General features: G+C 42.1%; 1 protein-coding gene across 2 annotated transcripts in view; it reads right to left on the bottom strand.

Moving 5' to 3' along the window:
• Positions 1-78: 78 nt before the first annotated feature.
• The window catches only part of TXLNG (taxilin gamma), a 58,539-nt gene continuing 36,565 nt past the window's right edge, over positions 79-22,052 (bottom strand). Inside the window, exons 4-10 of one of the 2 annotated variants that reach the window (XM_004063857.4) lie at positions 16,250-16,420; positions 14,754-14,948; positions 11,843-11,962; positions 10,223-10,297; positions 6,901-6,993; positions 4,672-4,767; positions 79-3,150 (exon numbers count right to left, since the gene is read on the bottom strand). In XM_004063857.4, the coding sequence (XP_004063905.1) occupies positions 2,824-3,150; positions 4,672-4,767; positions 6,901-6,993; positions 10,223-10,297; positions 11,843-11,962; positions 14,754-14,948; positions 16,250-16,420 (1,077 nt within the window). In that variant the 3' untranslated portion in view covers positions 79-2,823. Of the gene's footprint in view, positions 3,151-4,612; positions 4,768-6,900; positions 6,994-10,222; positions 10,298-11,842; positions 11,963-14,753; positions 14,949-16,249; positions 16,421-22,052 lie in introns of both variants that reach the window. The other variant, XM_063702822.1, reaches the window with a different exon arrangement.

Below are 22,052 nucleotides of genomic sequence, written 5' to 3'. Positions count from 1 at the left end.
AGTAGAAATGGGTAAAATGGTACCTTTGGACTCCTACAGTTAAGGTCACATGGATAATAAAAGAATACACAGAAGCTGTTAAGTTTATCATACATATTTACTTAATCTATACAGAATCAAGTAGATAAAATCAGATTCACATTAGTGAAAAATCTCTACAAAATGTCTTTGAAAAGCAAAACGAGACTGCCTCTTAACAATTCGTATCCTCATGAAAGACGTGGGCTGTAAAAATAAAGCAGTGTGTTTAGCACAAACTAGAAGATATCTGCATCATTTTTTCACAGTTATTTCCATCTACAGTCTGAAAGAGGTAGATTTTTCTGCAACACCTGAGAATTGAATTGTGATAACCAGGTGTAATAAAGGCAGTTGCATACATAACTGAAAAATACTGGTCTCAAGACCAAGAAGTGTACTCCTAACAAGTCTGAGGATGAAATGGTCCATATTACCCAAGACCCAAGTTTTCTCTACACCTTGGAGTCTACCGCCAATATAAATAATACACATCACGATTCCATGATGGTGCAACAATTGCAATTTAAGTGAATTCAACATTTAAACCTTTTCTGGGCCAGCCTAGTAGCATTACAGTGTTCTAGAATATGGTAGATATGGGGTGTGCTACAAAGCCACAACATTGGGCTGGTGAGGTGATCACTGTAGGAAGATGTCCTTCTCAGAGGGTCCCATTTGTTTTTATTCACAGGGTAATGGGAGGAAGGGTTCTGAAAGGACAACAAATGCATCCCAGACAGAATCCATATCCTTTCAACACTATAATAGCATCTAGCTAAAAATACAAAGTAAGCCAAAAGCAGCAGGCCAAGTACTGTTAATCACATTGCTTTAAAGCCCTTGGAAGTATGCAACAGGCCCAAGATTTACAATCTTCCACACAGGACAAGCACCACAAAGAAACGTGGTGGGCTACACAAATGGCTTAATAAAATGTTAAGAGCTGTACATCCAGCAGAGTTCTTGTGAAATGTGATCATTAGTACTAATTTTAAGGTAGATTATATTTCTGATCTATACCTGCATTCCCCCCCCCCCCCCCACCAGGGAAATGAGTCTAGTATTTTAGTAGCAGAACAGGGTGTACTCGTAAGAGGCTGTTGGAGGGTGGTGTTTTTTGCTTCTGACTCATTTTGATGATGGTAATTAGATAATCTACTTTGTGGATTTATTCTCCTCCACTGTGGCCCCTTGAATTAACATGACTGATGGTGGAGGCTTAGATACAACCCTCCTCCACTCCAGGCGGTTTCCTATCTGTTGGACAATTTTCAATTCTTTCAACCCAGTTTAGACCATGAATGTGACAGGACTTTACAAATAACACTTGTAACAAAGAGAAAACCCTTTTAACTGGACAAAACAGAGTTTATTCAGTCCAGTAAGCAATTTAACAAGTGTCAGTCTGATAGTTTTGCTCAGTGGAATGTGCTAACATCAGTTCTAGTAGAACCTTTTATTTCATAAAGCATTTCAATGCAAATTATACCAGGGACAAAGTCAAAATTTCCATCAGTTCAGCCTGATTAATCATCTGCATAACTGCGCCACATTCAACATTGAAACAACTAATTCAAAAGTTATGTGCTTAATTTCAAATTTTCCCCCAGTCCAAGTGTAGAGACCTTGATAACACTGTGGCTTTTCTTTTTTCTTCTTAAAAAAGAGATGGTAACTAAGAAGGGGGTGAGAAACAGGCTGAACACATAAGTAACAGATCATGACTAACACTCTGCCAAGTCTTCCCAAAGTAAAAATGTTGGTGCCAGTGTTTGTTTTGGAAATGAAAATCAATTTCGGTTGGTACTGATCCATAATGAAAATTCCCTTTTGAAAAACCTGGAGTACTTTGCTGGTGGAATTTTTGTAATAACTTTCAAGTAGCCAGAAGGTATTGGAGAAACTTCTGCCTAGTGAAAGTGACACGTGAATTGACCGTCCTTGTCTTTGACAAGGAACTTCATTGAACGGCAAACATGAACACCAGTTTTCAAAGAATAAGTGGCGTTCTATGGGAAGTGGAGAATATGTACTGAAATCCCAAATCAGAATCAAACACAAACCGCCATCCTCTACGGGAGCCCCTCATGGTCCAAATCCCACACCTGAAACCAAAGCAGGATGACTGTTCAGTCACGTAAACACTAAGCTTATTTGTCTAGTGATTTGCCTCTATGTACTATTTTGTCCACAAGTGACATCTTTATATACATATTCTGCCGAAACTTAGGATTCTAGGCATGTGGCCATCTCAATTTGTCCCGAGATATAAATGTTTTCAAAAAGCTAATTTCAATCAAATATGCTTCTGACCCAACACTAGAGTTTTATTTTTACTTGGCATTTAAATGGGTTATTAGACAAAACTAATCACCTTGGTATTTTCTTTTTCTGAATAATATTAATGGGGGGGCGGGGCTAAGACGTTTAAATTAATATTGTTTTCACATCAAGGAACCATCGTCAGAACAAAGTTCCCTTGTAATGGTCGGCCCTGTCAGTGAAATTTTCATTAGGATGATAATGTGCAAGGAGCAGGGAGAGAAAGGACAAGGCAATGAACACATGCATTCCAGTGGAGGGAGAACGAGGCCGATGTGCAACACAGCTGAGGAAAATTTATAGATTAAACTATTCAAAACTGCTAAGCAGCCTCCTGTACCACATAAGTCCAGTAGTTCTAAGAAAATACAGATATGGTAGAAAAAGTAAGAAAATTTTCACCACAAAACCAATAGTTAACTACTAACAGAGAAAGTTATACACAAAATATATCTCTCAATACAGTGATCACACCTCATCTTAGTCAACCGACTCAATGGCCGGAGCAGAGCCTGTGGACGGGGGCTTTTGCACGGCGCTTCTCTGGCTCTTGGGCTCAGCCTCCAGGTGCGCTCCCAGGGCTCTTTTCGAGGAAGTGTTCAGCTCCTTGTGAGAATCCAGGGCAGTACAGGGCTGCATCACAGGTGCTGCTAAATCCCTGTTGGCCGCTTTGATGGATACCTGCTCTTTCAGGACTTCCACCTTCTCATTGAGCTCATTCCTTTCTGTTTGAAGAGCCCTGCACAGCTTCTCTAACCGTTCCAGTTTTATTTGAAGGGCCTTGTACTCTTTATCACGGACTGTTTTCTGTAAGAAAAAAGAGGATTTCTGTAACCTTGTTAAATATCAATCAGGTTACAAAAAAATTAAGCCAGCTCAGCCATATTGGACACTTCTCACCTATGGAACATGTTCCATCTCTTCAGCCTCCTAACATTCTAGCTAGCTAGCATGACTGCACCCATAACTATACCAAATGAGATTTAACATATTGTTTCAGGGGGACAAAATTAAATTCCTTTTGTCACTTTTTTTTTTTTTTTTTTTTTTTGAGACAGAGTCTTGCTCTGTTGCCAGGCTGGAGTGCAATGGCGTGATCTCGGCTCACTGCAACCTCTGCCTCCTGGGTTGAGGTGATTCTCCTGCCTCAGCATCCCGAGTAGCTGGGACTACAGGCGCACACCACCACGCCCAGCTAATTTTTGTATTTTTAGTAGAGATGGGGTTTCACCATGTTGGCCAGGATGGTCTTGATTTCCTGACCTCGTGATCTGCCCGCCTTGGCCTCCCGAAGCGCTGGGATTACAGGCGTGAGCCAAAGATAAACTTTTTAAGACATTTCCTATTGAACTATTAAGGAAATTCAAGATATCACAAAGAGTAGCAGACACAAAGGCCTACATACAGAAAATGACTCACTTCTACATAGATTTCTCCTCTACCAATTTTTAGATGAGAAGTTTGTTGTTTTTTTTGAGACAGTCTCGCTCTGTCGCCCAGGCTGGAGTGCAGTGGTGCAATCTCAGCTCACTGCAACCTCCGCCTCCCAGGTTCAAGCAATTCTCCTGCCTCAGCTTCTTGGGTAGCTGGGACTACAGGCACGTGCCACTATGCCCAGCTAATTTTTGTATTTTTAGTAGAGACGGGGTTTCACAATGTTGGCCAGGCTGGTCTCGATCTCTTGACCTCATGATCCACCTGCGTCGGCCTCCCAAAGTGCTGGGATTACAGGCATGAGCCACCACGCCCAGCCGAGAACAAGGTTCTTGTACACATGTGCCCCAGCGTTTTATTTCTTTCTTGAAGTGTTATATAAAACAGGCAAAACGTACTTTGTTGCTTTTTTTGAAAGCCTAATAAGTCAAGCTAGAAAGGCCCTGCATGCTGCATCAGCATCACCTGCATGCTTGTTAGAGAGGCAGATTATCTGCCTCCGCCCCCAAGAACTAGTGACTCAGCCTCTGGGAGAAGCCCAGCAATCCTGGTCTTAACAAGCAGGCGTCTGATGCAAGCTCAAGTTTGAGAAATCACTGCTGTAGAAGAAAGCAAAATCTAGATGTTTTATGCTATCTCCGACACAAGCCTGGGCTGATTAACTGGGTGGTAGGAAGCTCAGCCCCTCACTCAGGGCCCTGTCCCTAACCTAACTGCCAGGAAAGAAGTCACAGATTCTACCCAGCAACTCATCCCCACCCCCGCCCCAACGCGGGCTGGAGTCCTCAACTATGGCAGTAGTGTTAGAGCACACGTCCCCGGCCCCGATAGGTACCTGAACTCAAGGAGTCCCCATGACTAAGACTACACCTTAGTCGCAGGAGACCATCTCACCTCTTCAGCCATTTGCAGAAGTGCTTTATTATTGTTTTCCCATTTGGTACGCCAAATTATTGTTTCTTTTTCCAGTTTTTTAATTTTCTTTGTCATCTGTGAACACAATTGCACATTTAAATTCTAAGTTCCCTTCCTTATCTCTACTCCCTGTCCCAGTACACAAAAATGTTTCTGTGCCCCTCCCCTCCCCCATCCCTGCACCTCCCTCACCCGGCTGACAGCTGTGTGTGTCTTTATAGAAGTAGCTGTGCCTGCCTGTCGGTAGCAGAGCTTATCTCAGAAGCTCCTAGGGTGGAACCAAAGAAGGGGGTTTGTATTATGAGAAAAACAAATTTAATCTCCTCAATTTCAGAGGCAGCAGCACATGGAGGAAGCTGTCAGCCACCACACTCTGAACTCAGTTAAGGCTGACGTGCAGCTTTCATCCCAGCTCCGGGTAACGAGAGACAAGCCCTCCTTCTCCCTAAGTTGTATGAAAAAATGCCCATGACTGAGTTTTCTGTCCATTAAACGAATTCCTCAGATTCTTGGGAGGACAGCGATCTTCAGCCCCACAAGACATTAAGAACTGACACTCCACCACAACCTCCAAGAACACATCAGTTTCAGAACTCAAGGCAGCATGATTCAGGTAAGACTCCAGTGACCAAGAAGATAAAAGTAGTTAATACCTCAGCTTTGGTCATCCTCACAATTCGTGAGGCTGATTTACTTCAGATTTTGCTAAAGATAAAGTGGGTCCCCAAATCAGGGAAGTGTTAAACCTATGCTACCAGAACACAGTTTTCAGAAATTCAGGATGCATTTATCCATGCCTGTAGCTAGCTACTTTCTCAATATGCCTTCATCTACTGTTGACTGCACACCAGCTCTGATCCAGGTCGGGGCATTGAGCCAGGTGGTGTTAAGGGAAACAAGGATAAGACAGAGCCAGTGCCCTGTGCCTTGGGTGATTACCCACAAAACTGTAACACAAGGCAAACTGGGACAAAGGCCATGGGAAGAGCTGGTGGAAGACCTAGGTTGACTGCTGACCCATGGTGATCTCTGCAGCCACGGACAGAGAGGAATGTGTTCCAGTCCCAGAGGACCAGAAGGATGGCAGATCCAGGAGGCGGGAACTCTCTGTTCCACCTCAACAGTGAGTCTGTGCTGGCGTCCAGCTATCACCTGCACTGTGCCTAACAGCGCCCCCTCAATTGCAGCCTCAACTGAAAGGACTGGCAGGCAGAACGAATCTGCTACTCATGGAATTCTCCAGATTACCAGGTCTAAAAATACCTGGAGGTGGTAATTTGAGCACCAATCAGCCACATGGTAACTGAGTACATGTTAATGTGCCAAGCACTGTCTGAAATACTCTGTTTCATGAAGGGCAGGTTTTTGTTACCATTTTTAACAGTGAAGGAACAGAAAGGTTTAACAACTTGTCCATAGTCACACGTTCTATGATGCAACTGGGACATTAACCCAGGGCGCACGGTCTCCACCACTATGTGAGATCTAATAAGAGTCATGACTAACATCTACTGAATGCTAACAAAGTGCCAGGCACTACTGTACTTCTCCCCAACCCAACACTATGTTTTTAAATCCCCCATTTTTAAGGGAAGGATGCCAAGTAAAATAAGGCTGGCTGGCTGGCTGGATATGCATAAAATTATATACTTTGGTCCTTAGCTTGATCTCAAGGATATCTCTTTCCTTAACATAGGCAGGAAAATGCAACAGAAGTGAAAGAATTGGTTTGGTCAGGGGAGAAAGAATTCAGTGGGAGTAAAGATAAGAAAAACAGAGAAGCTAAAAAAGGTAGAAACACTGATATATCAACCAACCAAAATATATGATGATTATTCTGGGCTTGGATGTCTTTCAATAGTTAATCTCCAAGGACACAGTTTTATGAGAGGGCTGAGGATGATCCTCTAAAGTGGTTAAAACAAACAAAAAACAGCAACACACCAAAAAAACCACCACTTTATTTCTAACAAGTTGCATTTAATATAGGATTTCACTATAATAAAGGTAGAATTCTAAGAGCATAGAGAACATTAGCTACTTGGGGTACATTGAGGGCAAAATGACCAAAAATGCCACTGGAGGATCACTAAAGAGAAAATGAAGACAGTATCATAACAAAGGAAACTCAGCAAAATAGTAATCACACTTAAAAGAGCTTATACAAATTCCATTTGATATACTATTCTACTAAAAATATGTAAATACCTTTTCCATTTCCTGTCTGAAGGTTGTAAACAGTTCATTGCTTTTTGCCATGGTAGTCTGGAATTCTTCAAACTTATCCATATAAAGAGAAAGCTATAGGAAAAAAAGTATGAAACATTCTGAGTTCCACGCAAACAATTCCAGTTCCCAAACTTTCAAAAGAACATAGTATGGTTACTTATTACAAGTGATAGAAATACGAACAAATGCACATCCAATCCTTGGACACCAGACATAGATGGCTAAAGTTCTGACAACCCACAGAAATGCATTAAAACTGAGGACATTCTGTTGACTTTAATATTAGATCTCCACCCATTGGTCATAACACAGCCTGAAGGATGTGGTGACTATAAACGTCATGCATGTGGAGTGCTCGCCCAACTACCCCTCTCCTGCCACGTGAAAACTGTCCTTGGGAAAAGATCATTCCTTTAGAATATCACCTGCAGAGTTCTTAGTTTGATAGCAATGGTATCTCTTTCCTCAGCGAAGGGAGGAAAATGCAACAGAAGCCAAAGAATTGGTTTGGTTGGGGAAGAAGAATTCGGTGAGAGTAAAATTAAAAGAAAACGTAAAGAGATCTACTCTTAACATAGTCCTACCCTCAAGGAATTTTTATTTAAGGATGAGGGAAAAAATGCTAACCAACAAGGCAAGCAAAATATAAAATGGAGTCACCATCTTCTCCCCCTTAGAAAGGAGTCCAGAGAAGTATACGGGGAAGGGCACAGTGAGGCTCAGGATACTTAGGGGAAGCTTCATGTGGGAGGCCTGAGCTGGCCCTCATAGGTGAGCTGAATGAGTTCATCTTAGACCAGGAGGGAACCTTTCAGAGACTATCCAACATAATCACATTATTTTCAGGATAGAGGAACAGAGAGAGACCCAGAGGAATAAAGTATTTTGGGCAAGATCACACGATAGATATAAGAAAAGCAGAGAAGAATAAAGGATCTTCAGAGGCCAAGAAACAGCATAAGCAGTGCTGGATGCAGAATATTCACCAGCACCACCTAGCGCACAGGATGCAGGGCAGGGTGGAATATGATGGTGCCCGCCCAGCCACAGCCAGCAGGGGGACAGGCCATCCCGGAAGCACTTAAGCAGCACGCACTGTGGTGTGGTGGACGCAGAAGCCAACTGAAAGTCATCTCACAGTGACCTCGTGCTTGTTAGGCTAGACGAGGTCCCTGTGAGATGGCCAAGCCACATCTGCACAAGGTCCTGGCCTGGGATGAGGACAAAGCAGGAAGAGAAATGCAGGGTGACCTGGAGAACACACAGGATTTGTTAGCAGACACTGACGGGGCCTCTGACATGACAGGCCTGGAGTTGGGGCAAGAGTGGTGCTCACGCAGAGGGAGGGAGCAGTATTAGTGCCTGAGGGACATTAGAAGTTACAGCAGTTTTGATGTGGTCTTTCAGGGTCTCACTCTGTCACTCAGGCTGGAGTGCAGTGGCGCAATCACGGCTCATTGCAGCCTCGACCTCCCTCTTGGGCTCAAGCAATCCTCCCATCTCAGCCTCCTGAATAGAGGGGACTATAGGCACACACCACCACGCCTGGCTAATTTTTGTATCTTTTATAGAGATGGGGTTTCACCATGTTGCTCAGGCTGGTCTCAAACTCCTAAGCTCAAGCGATCCGCCCACCTTGGCTAGGATTACAGGCATGAGCCACTGCGCCTGGCAGGCATGGTCCACTTTTATTGAAAATGGAACATCCAAATAAAGACTGTCCCATGTGAGAGTTCAGTGCTGGCCCAGTGGGTAGCCAATAAGTGGCCACTATCATCACACATGGACCTCCATGGCTAGATTACAAAACAGCGGGTGAAGACAGCACAAAGACTTTGAGTTTCACCAGCAGATGCTGGGAAATGACATGGTAAGGGCAGAGAAGGTGAGACATGCTTGGGAAGGACAGCCACATTTAGGTAGAGGAAAACGAGGTGACAGCAAAGGAAACAAATAGTGACTGGATAAGAGGACTCTGAGTGGTACAGATCACAGACAACAGAAGCTACGGTGGTGACAGTACAATAGAATTGGAGCTGGCCTGGGGGCTTGGTAAAAGGGCCCTCTGGTGACTTCCGCAGCATTGTCAATGACATCCACGTTCAGGAACATCTTCCAAAGCCATCTGGAGACTTCGTACCTTCTCCACATCAATTCTCATCTCTATTTACATGGACAACTGACTGTATAGGGCTGATAAGTAAGAGATTCAAATCTCCTAGAAGCTTTCTGGCATGATCTTCAGTTCCAAAGATTCCTCATATCTGACACCTCTTGAATATTCACTCTAAGTTAGGCTAGCTTTATAGGACCTTAAATTCATCACATTGTAAGATGTTCCCAAAGAAAAGCAGCACTTCAAAGAGGTGCTCATGAAGATCATGCCAGTCTCAAGGTATCAGTGTTATTTTACAGCTAATCTAGAGTCTTCACAAAAACTTATATGATAAACTTTTAAGTAACACTTCTTTCAGCCAAATGTAATCCAGTTAACTGAAAAAAGGATGAATGTATAGGTACAAATGCCTAATTTTACCCATCTGTAAAGCCACGGCAAGTCTTTCCTGTACCTTTTTTTTTTTTTTAAGGAGCTAACTCCTCCTACACTCATTCCACACAAGGCAACCACAGAGAGAGATCACAGTAGGACACACTTACAGGGTCTGGAATGAACAAGAGGGAGGGCCGTGATGAAAAACACCAGCACAAGCGATCCTGCCGCCTAGGACTCCTGAGCAGCTGGGACTACAGGCATGCCACCACACCCAGCTATATGTAGTTTTTAAAACAACTTACGTGCTTATAGCACAAAACTCTAAAGATATTAGAGTTCACTATATGAAACTGCCATTTTTTTAGGCCAAGGACATATTCTTGTTTAGCAATTTCATGTGGTTCAACTTGATACAAAATAAATAAAATATGCAGATGTGTCAGTTTTCCTTTAGTGGGAAATTTAGTGTAACTGACTGAAAAAGGGAGGAATTTTCTGGGCTCTTAGAAAGGGTCACTGAAGACAGGTTGACTAACCGTCCCAGGCTGCCTGAGATGGGGCATTTCCTGGGACACAAGACTTTCAGTACCAAAAACAGGAAAGTGCTGGGCAAACTGGGATGAGGTAGTTAACCTAAATAAAGTGGAAAATACCAAGAGGGCCATGAGATTTCTGCCTCAGTCCTGGTCAGCTCTGGCTGGGAAAAAGCAAAAAGCAAAACCATCTTAGAGGAGATTGAAGATATGCAGAATCAAAGGAACCACAGATTTTTCTTAAAAATTGTACTGTCCCCTGCTGTGAAGTTACCTGCTGTTTTAGTTGTACTTCTTGCTGTTTCATTTGTTCGTATTTGTGCCTCGATTCTGTCGCTTCTTTTAATAACTAGAAAACAGAAACATTCTGGCAAAATGCTAATGGTAATTACAAGCAGGACTAAATATCAAATGATCAGAGTTAGGCTTCATCCTTCTATTTTAGCAAGAACCACAGGTCTACAGATGAAACAGTCTGTTCCACAAATTGCCATTTACCTGTATCTTCTATCTGTCCCGCTGGTTAACACTTAGGAATGCAGGAACAATTTTTTTTATTGCTGAAGCAGAAAAAGTACCCTGGGGGCCTAATATGGTTTCTAAAACTCAGAGTTAAATTGTTGTGTTTTAGGTGAAAATAATTACACGTACAGTATTAGCAGAGAACATGGCTGATAATCTTGATATTATCTGGGTGACTTAGAAAAGCCCCACTATTCCCGGAGGCAAGACGAGGCAGAGTGAAAGCGTATGGGGAAAGCAACGCAATCAATCTTGAGACCTGGTTTCTGAGCACTTTTTTAGAAAGCGGGGAGGGGGTGGACATTTTCATTTATATATAGTACTTGTGCTTTCAAGAAAATCACAAAGTTGCATAGTAGGCAGTTGTGAAATTCAGTCCCTGAAGTAAAATATCACACATAGTCCAAAGAAGCCTAGAAAAGTCCTACTGAAGCAACCAGAAAGTACACACATGTAATGAATATGAGTGTGTGTGTGTGTGTGTGTGTGTGTATAAAATTTATACTCCAACTTTGGAAATGATAACCATTTCTCAGCTGAACACTGGATACTATTGTCAGTTCATATGGAAGGATCACACTGTGAAAAACATGTCGCTCTAAACCCTAGATGCACTCAGTGTGACATGCCCACATGACGAGGGCCACTCAGGAACTGAATCTTCACACTGTGCTCATGTCAGGGCTGTGGATGCAACAGTCTGCATTATTGCAATCATTTCTCCCTTGTGGATAAGCACTTAGCTGAATTTGCACATGGTAATATACATACCCAATGAGATTCCACTGTATTCACAATTACTGACAGGCAATAGAATCTGAGCATACACTGGCAACAATGCTGAGTGATTAGGGTAGAGAATTCTGTTTAAATTTTATCAGAAAATTATACCAGAGTAAGTAAATAAATGACTTCCCCAGTTTCAAGTTACTTGTTTGAAAACAAAATGTAATCGTATATAGGAGACCTGTGGCTTGGTAAGCTTGTTGTTAAACTGAATCACCAAATTTAACGTGCTAAATGTGAGCACAACTCTTGAACCTGATGACCATTATCTAAGATGGGAACGAAATATTCTAAGCACAGAAAAACAACAAGTGCAGGTCTTCCCACTGATTTGGTATAATCTTTCCAGTATATTTTCTGTATAAAAGGTTAAATAGAAATAAACAGCCAAATGCTTTCTAACACACACACACCACACACTCTCTTCTCAATCTACAGCAAAACACCAGCTGGCATGCCCCCAGGTGCTACATTAAAGGTAGAACAGATAAATGTTTCAAACGGCCTTGGTTACAATTTGATGTTTCAAATGGCCTCAGTTACAATGTTGGCAATAATGTCTTTGTTTTTAAGAAGTAGAACTTACAAACTCTCTCTCTCTCTGATGTTTTTCATCAGCTTCTTTTATCAGTTGTGTCGTTTGCTGCAGTTTGGCATCCACGAGCTGCTGTTGCAGTTCCTTATGTTTGAACACCTTATCAATGTGCTATGGGAAAAGGAGAGTTTCTTCCATCACTCACCAAAGAAAGGAACACAGTGGGGAGGAAACATCACAGCAGTTACAGCACCCTGCTCACCCTGCTGTTCTGCTGCTACCACTGCAGCTAAGAACACCAGCTCTCTCTCTGTCCCTGTATACTCCGCTGAGAGAAGCGGCGATTTGACACCACCTTGCAAACCATCCCACACGGGCAGAAGCGCGGCCCTCTGACTGTTGCCTGTTCCCCCACCCTGTCAGACATGGGCTGTCCCCCTCACCAGCTTGGTACTTCCTATTTCTGCCCCACACTGAAAATAAGGCTCAGAGTGCACCAAGACAAAGAAGGATAAGAAGAGCAAAGTACTAAACCATACATCATGCACACAGTTCCTTTTTTCCCTCCCCATATTTTCCCAAATTCCTTAGCTGGAGGCAGCATGGTATGATGGTAGGAATGGCCCAGGTCAAATCCTGGCCAGTGTGTGGCCCTGGGCTAATTCCTCTCCACGCTGGAGCGCAGTGCCCTCCTCTGTACAGGGGGATACCTCCACCTACCTTGCAGAGCTGTAACAGTAAATGCGATGGTGACACTAGGTAAGGTGCTTGGTGCCTGGCACACTTTAGACATTTGGTAAAAGCTCATTAGTATTTCCAAACAAAACTGTTAAGTGGTTACTGATGTATAATAAAGTCAACAGAACAATCCCTTCCCAGCTGGAGAAACGGAACTCTTCCAGTTACAATACCCTATATGAGAGGGGAAAATGCTGGTTGGTGAAGTAAGGTGGTCTAACTATGTATTGAGAGCACCACAGACTGCTCTCAAGAGAGCGCCTGCAAGTAATCTGATCATTATATTCTGACCAAAGAACATTACATAAGACACATACAATATGATTTAAACAAATCTGATTTTCAAATCTGCTACATCAGTTATGAGGTACATAGACTGTCAAAACAAACAACAAAACAAAGAATCATTTTAAGACAATTAAGGGCTTTATAATCTAATAAAAAGAAAATTTAACCTCTATGACAAAAAAGACGTTTCTTCAATAAATACAGTGTAAGAATAAAGGGGGGGAACCTATATTTTAGAGACTGGCGTTATATAAACCAGTGAAATGGACTTTCTTTGGATCTTGTTTCAAACAATTTCTCTTTTAAAAAGAAGCTGATCCAAAAAATTTGAATAGTGACTAGATACTTAATATTCAGTAATTGTTATTTATTTGAGACAGTCTCACTCCCATCACCCAGCCATGAGTACAGTGGTGGTGATCCTCCTGCCTCACTCTTCCGAGCAGCTGGGACTACAGGTGAGTACCACCTCACCCGGCTAGTCTTTGTATTTTTTGTAGAGACAGGCTTTCGCCATATTACCAGGCTGGTCTCGAACTCCTGGGCTCAAGCAATCCTCCTGCCTTGGCCTCCCAAAGTGCTGGGATTACAGGCATGAGCCATTGCACCTGGCCTATTTGTTAATTTTTTAGGTATGAAACTGGTATTGTGGTTATACTTAAATCCTTACTTTTTTGAGCTATACATTCAAATATCAATGGAATATTTGACATCTTGGATTTGCTTCAAAATAATCTAGGGGAACAGAGATGAAATTATCAGCCATGTACAGTGGCTCACATCTACAATCCCAGCACTTTGGGAAGCCAAGACAGGGGGATCACCTGAGCCAGGAGTTCAAGACCAGCCTGGGCAACTTAGCAAGAAACTGTCTCTATACACACACACACACACACACACGGAATTACGGTTTCATCTGCTGAAGCCAGGTGCTATATTATCTCTCTACTTTTTGTTAAGCTTGAAATTTTCCATAATTTTTTTTTAAAAAAACAAAAGGCAGTAAGAAAAATAAAATCTTTAAAAAAAAAAAAGTTTTTGAAGGGCTGTATGTAAAACTATAAAGTTTGAGTTGAAAACAAGATAAAGTAACACACAGATGCCTGATCTTTTTTTTTTTTTTAATTTGAATCAGCTTTTTGAATCCATTTCTGTAAGAAACATAACAAGCCCAACATTTTACTAAATGTTAAAGGCAGAGATGCACCATTTAAAAAAACCTAAAGTCTCTAACCCTGTCCATCGGACCTCTAAAAGTGAGGAACTTGAAAAACCAGGTTAGTACCTTCTAGCAAATAGGTACTAACCTGGTTTTTCAAGTTCCTCACTTTGTTCAGAGGACACTACCTCTGAACTTCCAGATTAGCTTATAAAATAATTCCAAAAGTCTTCATTGAAGGCCAATGGCCAAGTTCATTAGCTATGGATCTTCCCAGTAAACTTTTTACCCTCAATGGGCTTATGTGTGAGGGGTTAGAAGTAGGTTTTTCCTCCCAAATAATATAAAGCCCTCATTAAAAAAAAAAAAAAAAATCTGAAACATTAACTGTACAAGTATAATGCAATGGTAGTGGATACTGTAGAGATTATCATAGATGTCTGAGATACAGGGTATTTGGGGCCCAAATATTTATTCACTATTAGTCTGGATAAGGGAAAACAATCTACATGCGAAAATTGCAATCTTCCAGTATTTCATGGAAGACAAGCAGTACTTAAACGGGTCTCCTAGAAATAACCTCAAATAAGTCCCAAACCCAGTGACTCCTGGGACATCAAGTGATGATCTCATTTGTGGTGCCTGATCGTTTCCTAATAAATAACCGATGCATATGCAAAGTTCTGAAACACCCGTGACAGCAGTTTTACTTTAGGTGTGAATGGTGACACTTTTGCTAATCTTGAGAAGCCGTTTAAATAAACCAAATGCCATTACCTCTTCCCTCAGTGCATACTGTTCGATGAGCTTCTTTAGCTTCTCCCCCAGCTCGATGTTTTCCTGTCGGAGTTTGGCGTTGTGGATGTCGTGCTGCTCCAGCTGGGCCTGAATTTCATTTAAGGTAATCTGGAAATGTGCAGTTGCTTCTTTACGTCGTTCTTCTTCCTCTCGTGCCTGCTGCATATTTTCCTCCTTATTACCCAAAATAATTTTTGTTAATAATACAGATCTATAGAGAAGATGCTCACAAGAGAAGCTGCTGCAATGTGGGTTCATTTGTTGCTGCCCTGATGTGTTGCTTCTGAACTACAATTCCTCCCCCTTATTTATGACCAGAAGGCTATCACTGAAAAGCAAGCAGTTTTTCCTAAGTAGACAGATAACCAGAGAGATGCAAACTGTCCTGCTACAAAATAAATGTTATGGCTGTCTACAATTCACTCTACTGCAATACTCGCCGGTTATACAGGCCATCATCTTAGATGGGTCGGAAGAGATCCTGCCCCCTTGCGACTTACTTTCTGGGTCACACCTACTCCCTAAAGGGCAAAGGACAAATGGAATCCTCATCTCAAAAAGCTTCCTTTTTGTAACTACTTTCTGATGATTAAAAAGAAAAAACAAAAAAATTCAAAGCTTACTTTCAATTCTTGCTAGGATATGAGTGTCAAAAGACCTTTACATGTCTGAACTGTTACCAGCCTACTCAAAATATTGATTTCCTATGGGAAAAAAAATGCCACTTACTTTGACATCTAAATCCAAGGGCTCAAAAGCAAAGAAGGTAACAATGGCTCCCATACCAGGTGAAGATCCATTTCAAGAGTGCGCTTATAATCTAGGGCCTTGGGAGTTTGTTGGGGCATAAAGGGAGTTTGTTGGGGCATAAAGGGAGTCTGTCCCATTCTAAGAGGCAGATTCCTTCCCACGGCTCTGCTCCTTTCCTTCTTCCCCTGTTGATATCAATGAATCTTTGGATACCTATTCCCTCTTCCTTTACAATCAGCCAAGGTATAAGTGGTTTCCTAAAAGTACTTAGCAACTGAATGGCTGGGGGTGGGCCAGTGGAACTGGGCAATGCTCCACCCAGGAGCTCAGCAGTTCTCCCTTCCCAAACTGTCTGTTACTAGTTTCTCATTTCACTGCAGCTTTTCCTACTTGGTGATCAGCTGTATCAGTGCTCAGCAGAAAACTGGCAATTCTGAGCTTCCTAAGCCATGGCTCTAAGCAGGAGGGCCTTGAGCGTAGATTCCCGGGAGCCAAGTATGAGGCAACTAAGGTGCTCTTCCTTGAACAGGAAACCAAAACTTACGTAGAAAGAATTGGTCTTACATTTACAATGACCTCACACAAGGCATCAGGCCAAGCAAAATAAAAAGCAAGGCAGTATCTGCCTCCAAGTAGAGACAAGGATTTATTTCAGATAGGCACAAGGTTGATTATGAAATCAGATAAGTCCCTCCTGAAAAAAACAGACAAATGAAGCAACTAACCTTTAACGTCTTATTGTGACGCTGAAGTTCTCTGCAAAGAGACTCTAGCTTGCTTCTTGCCAAGATAGCCTTGCTATGTTCACTCTGCAAGTGAACTTTCTCTTTCACAATCTGGGCTTGCTTCTTCTGCAGGATCTTCATTTGCTTCTGAACACTCCTGCTCTCCTCCAGCTAAAATTCATAAGCACTTTATATTTAGGAAGTACAGTAAAAATCTTACAGTTATGGCTAGAATTATGATGAGAGCTATGGAACACATTTTCAAAAAGTCAAATACTATGGTGTAATATATTATTTAAATTGTTTCATGCCATGCTACACTGCCACCCTTCTCTTCTCTTCCAGTTGTGACAAAAAAGTAAGCAAATTTAGGGCAGCAGAAAATAATCAATCTTTTTCTTTTTAAAAAAAAAATTCTTTAGACAGATTTAATTTTCACAACCCTTTATTATCCAGGTTTTATAGAAGAAATGTATAAGCCTGGAGACATTAATAAGTTGCCTAACATTCTTTAATTAGTACAGATAATCAGTAAGGGGTGAGGTGGGATTTGAACCCAGCAGCCTGAATCTCTGGCTTTCTTGACTTCCGTATTGGCCTGCTATCCCCTGGGGTCCTGAATTTTGCCAGCTTTCTGACTTCAGACACTGATCACAGATCTTCTCCCTGCTTTCAACCCAACAACTCACAAGCAACATGGGCTCCTCAACTTCCAGCTACGATCTTGTGCTTTTTGAAGGATGATGCCCTTCAACTGGATACCTCCTGCCCCTGAATTTTCCTGGGCCCACTGGGAACACTGCCCAAGTATTCCAGCCTTAACCCTTTGGAAAATAAACCAGCTCCAGTTCTAGCTGAAACCTACTCCAATGTTGAAGGCCAGGAGTGACTCAGTGCTAAAGCCAGGCATGTCCCGAATTGCTGTTTGCTGGGTGAATGTCTGTCTAGATCATTTCCTACCTGGCAAAAAACCTGCTGAAATTCAAATATTTTAACAATCAATTTATTGTGCTTTGGGGTTTTGATTTTTTTATTTTCATTATCATTTTTTTAGATGGACTATTATTCTGTTGCCCAGGCTGGAGTGCAGTGGCACAATCTCGGCTCACTGCAGCCTCCACCTCCCGGGTTCAAGCGATTCTCCTGCCTCAGCCTCCCGAGTAGCTAGGACTACAGGCACCTGCCACCACGCCCAGCTAATTTTTGTATTTTTAGTAGAGACAGGGTTTCCCTATGTTGGCCAGACTGGTCTCAAACTCATGACCTCAATTGATCCACCTGCCTTGGCCTCCCAAAGTGCTGGGATTACAAGCATAAGCCACCATGCCTGGCCGGGTTTTGCTTTTTTGAGATGGAGTTTCACTCTAGTTGCCCAGGCTGGAGTGCAATGGATCGCGCCATTGCACTCCAGCCTAGGCAACAAGAGTTAAAGCGATTCTCCTGCCTCAGCCTCCCAAGTAGCTGGGATTACAGGCATGCGCCACCACACCCAGCTAATTTTGTATTTTTAGTAGAAATGGGGTTTCTCCATGTTGGTCAGGCTGGTCTCGAACCCCGGACCTCAGGTGATCCGCCCACCTCGGCCTCCCAAAGTGCTGAGATTACAGGCATGAGCCACTGCGCCCGGCAGGGTTTTGTTTTTTTTAAATGATGCTTTAGGAGTCAATACCATCAAGTTTTACACCCACAGACTACTATACTGAAACAGTCATCAGAATCTAAAACTCAGTGAACAGCACTCAGGGTTCTTTGTAAGAAGAACTGCTGCAGTTTTGGGTATGGAACAAATCAGTCTGTTTCAAGGTTAAATCAACATGAACAGATAAGATGGCAGCCTTACTGACCTTTCAATAAAGCTTTTACTGAAAAAGAAAATGATGCTGAGTCACAATTTGAAGAGCAAGAGTGACATCTTGTGGCCTACCAAAACATATCACGCATCCTTACAGCCACATTTACAGATATTAAAAACACCTTTACTGAAATTCTTGCAGGAAAAAAACATCATTGTTTTTGCATAATTTTGTAAAGCAAAATTACTGCGAACTGCACGCGGCTGCCCAGTTTAAGAGGCTGCAGGTCCGGCACATACTAGCTGTAATTTCACCAGGGTGCAGAGCTCCTGCCTTTCCTGACCCAGGGTTAGCGCAGTCCTGAATCCGGTGTTCATTATTCCTTCACTTTCCTTTCTATATAATTTCATTTCATCTGTGTGTACTTCTCTAAAAAAAAATCCTTTTGGTTTTAGCTGTTTTGACTTTATTGTAGCTAGTGCAAATGAGGAATTGAAATTTTCATTTAATTTACACTAATTTAATAAGCCACATGTGGCTGATGGCTACTGTCTTGGACAGCACAACTCGATTACATTGCTAGGACTCATCCACATTGTTGGCGTGTAGCTGCAGATCAGGACTTAGCAGATTTTTTCTGTAAAGGGCCAGCAAGTAAATATTTTAGGCACTGCAGGCCACATATGGTCTCTGTCACGTGTTCTTCTTTATTTTTAAACATCTTAAAAATTAAAACCATTCTTAGCTTGTGGGCAGTGTAAAAACAGACTTCGGATGCATTTGGCCCACAGGCTGTATAATATTCCACTTTTTAAAAACACAGCACACACACAAACATACCACACAAAGTGAGAACCTGTCTCTAAAAAATAAACAGTGAGCCATGATTGCGCCACTGCACTCCAGCCTGGGTGGTAGAGTGAGACCCTGTCTGAAAAATAAACAAACAAATAGATAAAAAATAAAAACACACCACACATACACACAAAACTCTTTATTAATCCATCTTCTTGCATCAACAGGCATCTGGGCTGTCTCTAGGTTTTGTTATTACTCACAGTGGTATGAACATTCTCATGTGTTTCCTGGTATACACGTGTCAGGAATTTCTCCTCTGTGCAAACATCAGAAATGAGGTTGCTGGGCAATGATTTCTAAATGTTTGATTTCACATGACAATGGTGAATTGATATTCCCAACAGCAATATATAAGAGACCACGCAGATCCACATCCTCTCCAAAATGATCAGATTTCTTCATTTATGCCACTACAATAGACGTAAAATGGCATCTCACTGTGGTCCTGATTTGCATTTCCCTAATCACTTATCAGGTGGAACATCTCTTTGAATGTTTATGGACCTTTATGTTAAGGTATCTTCGTATCTTTGTTTTTCCACTTCTATGAAATGTCCCTTTCATGTCTCTCATCCAGCTTTCCATAGGGCTATTTGTCCTTTTCACATTAGTGTTCTTTAGATATTCTTGATACTAAATTGCCTGCTGGTTATATTTGTTGGAAATATGTTCTCCCCAGTTTGTAATGTCGTCTCACTTTTTTTTTTTTTCTGAGATGAAGTCTCACTCTGTTGCCCAGGCTGGAATGCAGTGGTGCGATCTTGGCTCACTGCAACTTCCACCTCCCCAGTTCAAGCGATTCTCCTGCCTCAACCTCCTGAGTAGCTGGAACTACAGGCGCGCAACCACCATGCCCAGCTAATTTTTTTTTTTTTATTTTTTTAGTAGAGACGGGCTTTCACCATATTGGCCAGGCTGGTCTTGAATTCCTGACCTCGTGATCCGCCTGCCTCAGCCTCCCAAAGTACTGGGATTACAGGTGTGAGCCACCGCGCTTGGCCATCTTCTCGCTTTTTTTTCAGGGCATCTTTTGACGAAAACAAAGTTCTTAATTTCAATAAAGCCAATTTGTACAATCTTTCCTCTGACAGTGCTTTTTGTGCTATAAGAAATATTTCCTAAACTCAAGGTTGGAAAAATATTTATCTATTGATAAATCAAAATAATATCTACAAATTTCAAAGCTTAATTTTTGACATTTAAGCCTTTAATCTATTTGGAATTGATTGTTGCCTCTGGTGTGTAAGGATCTAATTTTACTTTTTCCTCAAAAGGATAACTTTTTTTTTTTTTTGGAGATAGCATCTTGCACTGTCGCCCAGGCTGGGTTGCCATGTGGCACGAACTCACTGCAGCCTCCAATTCCTGGGCTCAAGCGATCCTACCACTTCAGCCTCCCAAGAGGCAGTGACTACAGGCGTGTGTGCGTGTGTGTGTGTGTAAAGGGTCTTGCGACGTTGTGTGTGTGTGTGTGTGTGTGTGTGTGTGTGTGTGTGTGTGTGTGTGTACAGGGTCTTGCGACATTGCCCAGGCTGGTCTTGAACTCCTGATTGTAAGCAATCCTGCTTCAGCCTCCTGAAGTGCAGATGCTACAGGGCTCAGCTACCATACCTGGCCAGGATAACCACTTTTTAAGTTACATTAATATCATGAGGATGGCAATTCTCCCCCAAATGTATCTACAGATTCTGTGAAATGCTCTTTGAAATCCCAAATAGTGCCCCCCAACACATGGAACTACTAAATTGAATCTAAAATCTATAGAGAGTAAAGGGCCAAGAATAGCCAAGATACTTCAGAAGAAAAGAGTAAGGAGAATGGAACCTACCCAAGCATATATTAAGATTATTATAATCTATAGATTATATAATCTATACAAACTGACTACAGGATGGGAAAGAATAGCATTATAAAGTACTTAAGGATCATGTTAATGGTATCCACAGCTAAAAGCAAAATGCTACAATTTCATGAATCCATGTGATCTGGTGAACATGTTGGCCACAGGGTCTCTCCAATGGACAATCCCAGTTACAGTGCACAGAAATCCATTCCAACTGCTCCACAAAACAGTTATGCATGTCAGTGCAACAAGCACAATGATATCAGATGATACATGTCATAAACGGGCAGAGGACAGTGATGGCAAAAGGGAAGGGAACTTTTCAGAATAATCCTTGGGAAAAGGCTGTGACTCCCTTGGTGACCTCACATATATATACTCCACTTTTTTTTTTTTTTTTTTTTTTTGAGACAGAGTTTCACTCTTGTTGCCTAGTCTGGAGTGTAATGGCACGATCTTGGCTCACCACAACCTCTGCTTCCCAGGTTCAAGTGATTCTCCTGCCTCAGCCTCCTGAGTAGCTGGGATTACAGGTATGCGCCACCACGCCCAGCAAATTTTGTATTTTTAGTAGAGACGGGGTTTCTCCATGTTGGTAAGGCTGGTCTCGAACTCCCGACCTCAGGTGATCCGCCTGCCTCGGCCTCCCAAAGTGCTGGGATTATACGCCCGGCCTCTATCTACCTTTTAAGTGAAATATGTGTTGCTTCAAGAAATCAAGCTTTAGAACATTTTCTGGAAACAATACACATTTTGTCTTTCAAATTTTTGGCACAAATCTGTATAAAAGAGAGATTACTCACTAGGCAAGTCTTCAATGTGTCACATCCTGAAATGAACACAGTCATTACTGCTGGTGCTTAGCAATAACCTTATCCACAATCAAAACAATAAAACCAAAAGCCACAAACAAAAACACCCTAGACCCCTGCTACTTCAAGTGTGATCCAAGGTCTGGCAGCATCATCACTGTTGCCCGGGAATTTGTTAAAATGCAGATCCTCAGGCCCCAACCAAGGCCTAGTGAATCAGAATGTGCATTTTAACCACAAGTTCAATGATCGGTGTGAGTCTGAGAACAACCACCCCAGATCACTGTTTGTTCTCTCTTCTAACCAATTCATGGCTGTCTGTCATTGTCACATCACTGGGTTGGGTAGCTAACCTTCGACACTGCTTTTTCTGGTTTTTACTCTTTTCTCCATTTTTTCTTTTCCCTTTTCTGTTCTTGTCTTTCTTCTTTTTCCACCATTTCTTGCATGATTCTCCCCATGTGAAAGGCACCAAGGGGGACTGGCTTCCACAGCCA

This window comes from Gorilla gorilla, chromosome X (genome assembly GCF_029281585.2).
Source record: "Gorilla gorilla gorilla isolate KB3781 chromosome X, NHGRI_mGorGor1-v2.1_pri, whole genome shotgun sequence".
Classification (NCBI taxonomy): domain Eukaryota; kingdom Metazoa; phylum Chordata; class Mammalia; order Primates; family Hominidae; genus Gorilla; species Gorilla gorilla.
Note: the sequence above shows the minus strand (reverse complement) of the source record. Positions and strands in the feature narration are given on the sequence as shown.